A 9,315-nucleotide genomic window follows, 5' to 3' on the forward strand; every position below is an offset into this window, starting at 1 on the left:
AAGAGTGTTGAAGGAGAGGTGAGACTGCTGGAACAGAGTTGGTGTTTGAAGAAGGAGAGGAGTGAGGGACAGGCCAAGGTGTCATTTGCTGACGAGGGCCATGCTACCACTGTAGAAGTTTGGACAGGGCAGGAGGTGGAAAATATAACCAGGTGGGGAGGCTTCAGTAAGGGGCAAAGTGTTGCCACCTCTGAGTCAAGTTTCAGTCAAAGACAGGATATCAATGAAATCATCCACAATAAGATCGTGGCTAGCTAGGGCCTTGTTCACGAGTGAATGGATGTTCCGGAGGAAACTGCAGAGAGGGGCAGTGATTGATCTGTTACCAGAGTCCATGGGAGTGGTGGGAGTGGTGAGCAGGATGGGAGGAGGTTGGCAAGATTAACCATCCGTGAGCACGCTGGGTGTGAAGGTTGATGAGAGAGGAGTATGGGGCAGTTGGGGTTACTGCTCTTAAGCAGGCAGTAATGGCTTTCACAATGGGGTCTTCCTAGAATGTTAAAAGAAGCACAGAAGGTAGTCATGGGCTTGTTCAAAGGGGATTCAAGCCTGGACAGTGGCAGGAGAATATAAAGGATGAAGAGATGTGATGAGCTAAGGTAGGGATGGCGGGACGGGCAAAATACCTGAGGGGAGAAATGGAAAGTGGCATAGCTGAGAGAGGAGAGAAGACAGAAGTGCCTGAGAAGGGTCAAGAAAGGAAGATAGAAGTAATGAGCTCGGGTTGGGGAGGCAGCCACAATGTGTAAGCAATTGAGACACATAAGAAATTCAAGCCACTACTGTTGCATACGGAGCTGATGGTTTCACAAGCTGAAATGAGCTGAAAATAGTCTCATCCTTGATGGTGCAAGAGCCCTATAGGAAAATTGGGCTTTTGAACACCGTGGGACAGACGAGGAATACTATAGAAGGGGCATGCCAGTACATCATAAGGAGAATTCTACATTCATTGCAATATTGCTTAATATGCTACAGTAGTTCTCTGTTAGCACAATGTACTGTTGTTATTAATAGCAAGGAGTAATCAGTCAACAAAGCCCCAATTTGTAGTTGGAATGGGAGTCGAGTAGGCGGGGGCCAAGGCGAACGGCAAACCGTCCTGACCATGGCAGCCTATGGCCGGGAGATTGGGCCTCATCAGTCTCTGGCCCAATACTGGCAAGAAGCAGCAGCTGGCCAATGGGCAGGAACAGGATGTCGGACAGTGTTCTTCTATACTCCCACTAACATCTATAGTGAATACCTTCATAGTAACTGCTGGGAAGTATTATTGCCATAGATTCAGGCCCATGTCACTCCCAGACTGTCATCTTTCACTCTTGTGACTAGTTGCTTCTGATCTGAGTAAACACTCATGTTCCTAAATAAACAATTCTCCCTGTGTTTTCAAGGATAGGAATTAAGGACTGCCTCTTCCTCCATACAAACTCTACTACCTATGTCCATGTTCGACCTCACCATCTCCAGTGGCCACTCTACTCCCATGGCCTTAATCACGGCTATCTCTGACCACTGTTCCAGCCATTCTCTACCCCTCCCCCCCCAACCCTAGGCATACCCCCCTGCAAAGCTAGGGGAACATACCTAAATTATGCAAAATGGCCGGATCCTATAAAATTGGCTGGGGCCAAGAATGCATCTTTCTCATTGGCTGAAATCCAGTCCTGCCAAATATTTAACGAGATTCTTCAATAATGGAAAATCTAGTCCATCATTTCCAAACAAACATTTTGACTTAATGAACGCATGACCTCCATTTTGAGTGAGATGTTTAGAGCTTCTATTTAAAACTAAGTGAAAACAAGAGAAACCATGGACAAAAATTCCACTTTTGTCACAAAGAGCAACAAATTATATAGCCAGGTACACAGACTCAAAGCTCAAAAAAAGGACAATTGACTAGATGTTTCGATTTCACCACTTCGAATGTGAGCAGCCGACGACATAGGGAAATTTAGGAGACAGCTGGATTTTTTTTTGGTGGAAGATGTCATTAAGGGGTATGAGAAATGGATTATAGGATGGTAATTTTGGAACTGGCCACATGATTCTTACCCAGTTTTAAAAGCCTAGCACCCTTCAATCTCACTTTTATTGAAATTGTAAGGAAATATGAAGAACTAAACAGTAAAGTTATTCATGATGTTTGGAAATCTTATCCTTAGCTTAGTTTACCCAAATGCTAATGCAATCCTTACAACTTGCAGGTAATTTTAACTGTGTCAAAAGAGTCCCATGGAGGTGTTCCAATCTGGGTGATTTTACTGAGTGTTTTTGCTGGCCTGCTGCTTCTAGCACTTGTAATATTTGCATTGTGGAAGGTAAGTGCATCTTGTATTATAATCAAATTACCTTACAACCTCTCCTTTACTGCACTTTCAAAATGCAGTTTCTTTTTATGACATGTAATAAGCAGTAATTATTCAAATTAAACATTTAAATTGTTACAAGTAAAAATGGTGTAATAATTTGTAATTTAAAAGAAGATCATCAAAGATTTGGAGGGGTAAGATGGACATTAGAATCCAATTTTTCTTTTTTGTTTTGACTAATCTTTTTAACCCTTTAAACATGGCATTATATCTTTTAGAATAGGGGGCTGGATTTCCCTCCCAAAATCAGGTTAGATCATAGTGGTAAACTGGACAAAATTGAGTAGCTGAGTCTATTGTTGCTTCCTTGCTTGAGCTCCATTTCTCTTCCTTGCCCCACTGAGACTACCACTGGCCACCCATTCCCCACCTACCCCATGTAAATGCTGACGGGAGGGGAGCAGGGTCCAGCCTCCTGGACAATTGTGCTCCCAACTGCCCGTCTTAACATTGCTCCCTGGAACCACCTGGTGAAAAGTGGCGGTAGGCTTCAAATTTTGCAGATGGAGGTAGAGAGCCTAGTGGGAGGTGTCCTCTCCATCCAATTATGCCCTCATACAGTTACCTACCAAGGCTTACAAAGCCAGGGGTGTTCTTCACCTTCTGGGCTCTTCCATCGCTTCTGGTTCTGTAGCCTCAGACTTGCTGCAGCACAGCCTCATTTCCATTTTTAACATTAGCAAACTCTCTTGGCATTGAATCCTACCAGGAACCCACTCAGCTTTCCAAATGACCCCTGACCCAGTAAAATGGCGGAAGTTCCACTGCATTGTTACTCTGGCACAACGAGGTGAATCCAGCCTGGGGTGGGTTCAAACTTTTTATTCTTGAGGGCTTTATGGCTACATACCATGGTGGTTTGGGAACTATATGTTGGACCTCTGCGAGGAGTGTGGCAGAGTCGAATTTCTGTGTGAAGGTCTGCCCAAGTCATGATGCCATCCCAAATCGCAGGATAGAGACATTTGCATAAAGGGGCCTGCACCCATGTCATTTCTGTCTATTCCTGAGCATCTGCCCTGCAGGTACACAGGAATTCTGGAGAAGCACCTTATCACTCCATTAAGCATGCTATTGTGACTGATGATCGAGGATTCTAACCAATTGTGCTTAAAAGAAACGATGGCCCGGATTTTGCTGTAAAAATAACGGCAAGGCTAACAGCGCTCACCATTGTTTCTGTGCAAATCGGACAGCTACTTCCAGCCACCGCATTTAAACGTGGAAATCCGGAAGTTGCTCTCCGAGATGCAATGCTCCTCCAAAAGCTGCGCAAAAATGGGATCTCGCTGTCTGGCTCCCTGTATTGAATGGCGTGAAGTTCCTGTACTGACGTTGCACAAATGGACTAAACTCACCAACAAAAGTCCATTCTTTTCAAGTCTAAGTACCGTTCTAACAGCGTGGTTAATCTTAATTACTGCCAAACAACCTTTCTGGCACTGAAAATTAACTTTTACACGTGTGGAGTCTCATTCCTTCAGATTTTAATCATTGTTGGACATTAAATTGCCGTTCGTTCGACACTTACAGCAAAATCCAGCCCATTGAAAATCATTTACATCTGTAAATTCTTGTTATCGAATTGAAAAATTGACACTTACTGGATGTAAGGGAACATACACAGATATTTGTACTATATATGATTTATCATTATATCTCTTGAAACAAAATACATTCCAAACATTTGTTCTTGAAAACAGAGGCCTTTTAAAAACAAAAATGAGCCTAGATTTCTGATTTCGCAGCGCCCGGTTTTCAGGCGAGAAATGAGTGCTACAGGACCCAATATAGCGTATGATGTGCGCTCGGTCAGTCTGCACCGTAAGTGCGCCGCACGCCACGTTGTTTAGGACATCTTGTAGTCGTTCAGGGCACTCGCCTAAAATAGTGTTGGGCCCATTGCTTTTGCAAATCGGCCCCTTTGTAAAATTCCTTTGCGGCTGACCACAGCATGTGCCATGAATGCGTGGTCAGTTTTCTCAGGTGCTCAGCAGCCAAACCAGCTGCTAGTTAAAGGGATCACTAGAGGCTGCCACCCAAAAGGTAAGAGGAGCAGGATTGCTCCTGCTAGCTCCACATTATAACCACAGGCCACTGCCGGCCACCCCTTTGCCCCACCCACAATTACCTCCCCCACCACCGCCCCCCCCCCCCCCTCCCCTGGACTCACCTGAGGATGCTGGCAGAATTCAGTACTATTGAAAAGAGGCCAGTGGACCAATTTGGCATGGCCCTGCCACCGACCTCATTTAGCGCGTGCGCTGCATAAGGTTCAGGCATGATCCAATTTCTAGGCCGTGTTTAATGAATTGATACTAGGAGCATAACATGGGTTCTATCACCAAGACCCACAGTGTGAAGAGAATCTTTATTAAAAAAAATCATGACCTAAGTTACACATAGCCTTCTGAAATCTCTCAAATATCATTGATCTGATGTGTTATGCCGCATAATATCACTATAGTGGACTACGGTTTATGTTACTTCTGGCTTTGCACAGTTGCATTCACACAGTACATTGCCCCATGAATTCGATTGGGCGGTGCTCACACGATGGGCTGGACTTTCTTCTGCTATCCCCCACAAAATCAGGTGGAAGGCAGCAGAAAACAGGGCAAGATCAGGTGGTGAGGTCTACAGCCACATTCCCAACCCATCAAATTCCCTTCCTCACTCCGCTAGCTGTCTATTCCCTGCCCACCACATTTAAGTGTTAGCAGGTTGGCATTGCCCAGCAAGCCACTCCATTTCCCTGCTTACCACTGCTGTTTCCAGTACTCCCAGAAAGCCCCCAAGGGGAAGATGGCAGCAGACTTGGGACAATGGTAATAAACACCAGGACACTGCAAGGAGGGAGAGGCCTCTCCCTCCATAACAGTCCCAATCACTAACTTTATTAGACCTCAGCCAACACCTAAAAAAAAAATTACCCCTGTTCCTTTACAGGGCTGCACCTGACCCTTTAAACCCCTCACTGCCTCTTCAGGGGCAGTGTCGCTGCAACACAGCCAACATTTTCCATGTCAGCAATGGCGGGATTTAATCAAGGGCCTTCCCTGCACAACAGGGAAATGTGTTGAGGTTATGGCAGGGTCACAGCAATGGGCAGAAGCTCTGCCCAGCCACTACTCTGCCGGCAAAAGAACAAACCAACCTCGTGCATCCAATTCCTCATTCTATTGGTGGTGGTAAATGGTTCATTGTGGTTCATTGTGCATTAATGTGCATCTGTGTCAACATTATTTTATATTTAAATGTCCACCACAAGGCCCAGGCTCCTTAATTAAAATAAGACATTTATCAAACAAGTGATGTTGCCATTTGTTTGTGCAATCCAACATTTAACAATTCCCTATATCTGAAAACTTCTACCTAATAGATTTTAACCACTGTAAAGTTGTAATTTTTTTCATGATGGTTACAAATTTTTTTTTACTTGCAGGCTGGATTTTTCAGAAGGCCTTTAAAAGAAAAAATGTGAAAGGTCACCAGAGGATATTGGAAGCACAGAAGAAGACAAATGCTTTGTGGGTCGCTACCTTCCAGCTGCAACACAGGAGAAATAATAAAAGTTGTAAAATTATGTTCATGATGAAAATAATTTACAGTGCCATGTATGAGAAAAAATTGTTATCCAAAATCTCTCCATTTGTTAATACAGTGTATATATTTAACTTTTTATTGTATATTACTAAAAACATATTTATACATTTTAAACCATTTGTTTGAAATTCTTATACAGGCCTAAGCACCATTCAAACTGATTATTTTAAGTACTGCACAGTAAGGCCCATCTTAGCTGTTCTCCTTTGAATTAGTTACTTTAATTATAACAGATAAATGATCACTTCCCATTTTGCTGATCTTTCAAAAGAATAGCTCAAGATAATCCATACTCCACCCAGTGAATGTACATTTTTCTTGCTGTTGTCTGATTTAAAGATCCTGTTCAATTGGTGGTTGTCACATTGTGACTGCATAGGCTGGCAGATGCTTTTTGAATTTGTAGATTTAAAACCATTGTCACACAATTTGCGATATTTGCAGGTGAACATATTTCTTTTGAATAGAACGTTTTTTTAAGGCAGCAGAATACGACCTTATTGATGTACATAGTTTGAATTCGCAATCTGGCTATTCTATTGGGGTAAAACAAATATGTTAACTGTGGTGAAATCTGTTTATTTCTAGAGTAAACAGATAATCAATCAGACATGTGATTAAAAGAATGATTGTATATAATGAGAACAATGTGCGTTGATACTGAAGGACAGAAGTTAAAAAAGGGCAGGAATGTTGAGTTACCGATATTGACAAAATAAGGAGACAGATTTGAAAACACAGAAGGATACGGATCAATGAAGAGTGAAAAAGATGGAACTCAAGGAGAAAAATTTTATCATACAGAAATATGTCAGGCCATGTCTTCACAGCAATCTGCCAGAAAAGCCAGAAACCCGGCCCTGTACATAAGTTTCCACCCACTCTTTACAAGGCCATCATTGTAAGTTGTAGGGAAACTTCTTTGGGAACTGACATGGTCAGCATAGATAGATCAGGCACACCTCATGGTCCACCAACAAATATAGAGCCCACCTAGGCATCCAGGCTGAGGTGGAGACCTGGACTACTGTTATTTGGCCGTAATACATTTAACATTTTTGGAGTGGCCTGGATTTCTTCATGATGGGGGTGAACATCGCACCCCCTCTACTGGCTCAGATCTCCTCTGCTGAACTTCTGACCTCTTCATTGAGGAGTTGGGCTAGGGGCGCATCTGAGCCTCATTGAGGTGGGGTCACATTTGCCCCTAGCCCACCAAAGGCATTTAAATTGCAGGGCTTGCCCTTGCCCTTGCCCCACAAACAACAGCAGAATCCAGGGCATAGATTTCGGAGCCAGAAAGTTCATTAAAGGGTGGGATTAAACCTGATTGTAATCTGTAAATAAGAGTAAAATTGAGATTAATAATGGGGGGGTCAAGTGAATACATGGGGCTCGATTTTAGGGTCGGGTTACCTGCGGGTTTCCAGCGGGGGGGCCCCGAAAATCCCGATCTCCGATCACGTGACCGGATTCGGACGAAATCCCGGCCACTTCCGGGTACCGCGCTGACGTGCGGGGCTGCGCGCGCAAGCCCCGCTGGTGGGAATCCCGCAGGCAATTAAAGCCAGCGGGGTTCCACTTGAGAGCACTTAACTTGCTCGTTGTGGTCAGTTAATGAGCTGAAGCAGCTGTCAAAAGAGGAAGTGTGGGATTTTACGGTCAAAGCAGTCAGTTTCCCACACTGGGGGAAACAGGACCCTTCAAACCAGGCGTGTTGCAGCCAGCAGCCTGTGCCAGGTGCCAAGGTGCGCTCCACGGGGGAGCGCCCTCACCCACGCAGGAGGCCACCGCGTCACATAGGGCAACCCCTGCCCTCCACCAACCCCCGCCAAGCCAGAGGACAGACCGACACGAAACCGCAGCCCCAGTCCGAGGACCCACCCACCTACCCTGCACAACCCCTCACACCAACACCTGCCAGATGGGTGGTGCGTTGACATCGTCGGAGGACGAACAGGATGACCAGCCCCAGCAGCCTCGCAGTCCACGCCGTCCGCCTCGGAGACGTGGGGCCCCCCAACACGGTGCTGCGGCACACCCACCTGCACAGCAGGAGGGAGGGCAACCGCAGAGAGAGATGCGTCGCAGGAGGCACTACCCTCCGCACAGGGTGTACAGAGCGAGGCTCAGCTTCATGGACCTCTCCGAGGAGCAGTGCATACGGAGGCTCAGAGTCAATCGCCAGGTAGTCGCCGACATCTGCAGCCTCCTTAACGACGAGCTGCTCCCTGATGGACCAAGCAGCATCTTCTTACCTGTCGCCGTCAAAGTCACCACTGCCCTCAACTTCTTCGCATCCGGTTCCTTCCAGGGTGCCACCGGGGACATCACCGGGGTCTGTCAGTCCTCTGCACACAAGTGCATAAGGCAGGTCACCGATGGGTTGTTCCGCAGGGCCTCCCACTACATCAACTTCGCCATGGACGAGCGCAGCCAGATGGAGAGGGCGGTTGGATTCCATGCCATGGCCGGCTTCCCACGGGTGCAGGGTGTAATCGACTGCACCCACATCGCAATACGGGCACCTCCGCATGAGCCAGGGCTGTTCATCAACAGGAAGGGGTATCACTCCATGAACGCCCAGCTCATCTGTGACCTCCGCCAGAGATTCCTACACGTGTGCGCCAGATACCCCGGCAGCTGCCACGATGCCTTTGTCCTCAGGGAGTCCGCCGTCCCGCCCATCCTGCAGGCACCCAACGCCGGCAACGGCTGGCTCCTCGGCGACAAGGGGTATCCCCTCCACACGTGGCTCATGACACCTCTGAGGAACCCCATCACCGAGCCGGAGCGTCGGTACAATGACAGCCACACTGCTACCAGGTCTACAATTGAGCAGACCATAGGGCTTCTCAAGATGCGCTTCAGGTGCCTTGATCGTTCTGGGGGAGCGCTCCAATACACACCATTCAGAGTGGGACGAATCATAGTTGTCTGCTGTGCCCTGCACAACATGGCCCAACAGAGAGGGGTGCCGCTGGAGGAGGCCCCATCCACACCCGCCACCCACATTGAGGAAGGCGAGGGCGAGGAGGAGGAGGAGGAGGAGGCGGAGGCGGAGGAGGCGGAGGAGGAGGACGCGCCCGAGGATGTTGGACGACCCATGCGCCGAGCCGCGACTCACCGGGATGGTCGCCGGGCCAGGGACGCACTCATACGTCAACGGTTCTCCTAGAGTCAGACACTGCAAGGTGCTCGCATCTCCTCACCTGCACATGCGAGCGGCCATACCAGCCCCCTCCACTGAAGAGTGCTGCCAGTAATCCTGCACCCACAGCAGTGTGCCCAATGGGTGGCAGCAGGTGTTCGCCGTCATGATGGCCTCCACGGA

At 47.3% G+C, this 9,315-nt stretch overlaps 1 protein-coding gene across 1 annotated transcript in view; it reads left to right on the forward strand.

The window, feature by feature from the left end:
• itga1 (integrin, alpha 1) overlaps positions 1 to 6,095 on the forward strand; it is a 193,649-nt gene extending 187,554 nt beyond the window's left edge. Inside the window, exons 30-31 of the mRNA XM_067985617.1 lie at positions 2,211 to 2,324; positions 5,821 to 6,095. Coding sequence (XP_067841718.1) covers positions 2,211 to 2,324; positions 5,821 to 5,859 — 153 coding nt within the window. The 3' untranslated portion in view covers positions 5,860 to 6,095. The remainder of the gene's footprint in view (positions 1 to 2,210; positions 2,325 to 5,820) is intronic.
• Positions 6,096 to 9,315: the final 3,220 nt, after the last annotated feature.

This window comes from Heptranchias perlo, chromosome 1, assembly GCF_035084215.1.
Source record: "Heptranchias perlo isolate sHepPer1 chromosome 1, sHepPer1.hap1, whole genome shotgun sequence".
Lineage (NCBI taxonomy): Eukaryota > Metazoa > Chordata > Chondrichthyes > Hexanchiformes > Hexanchidae > Heptranchias > Heptranchias perlo.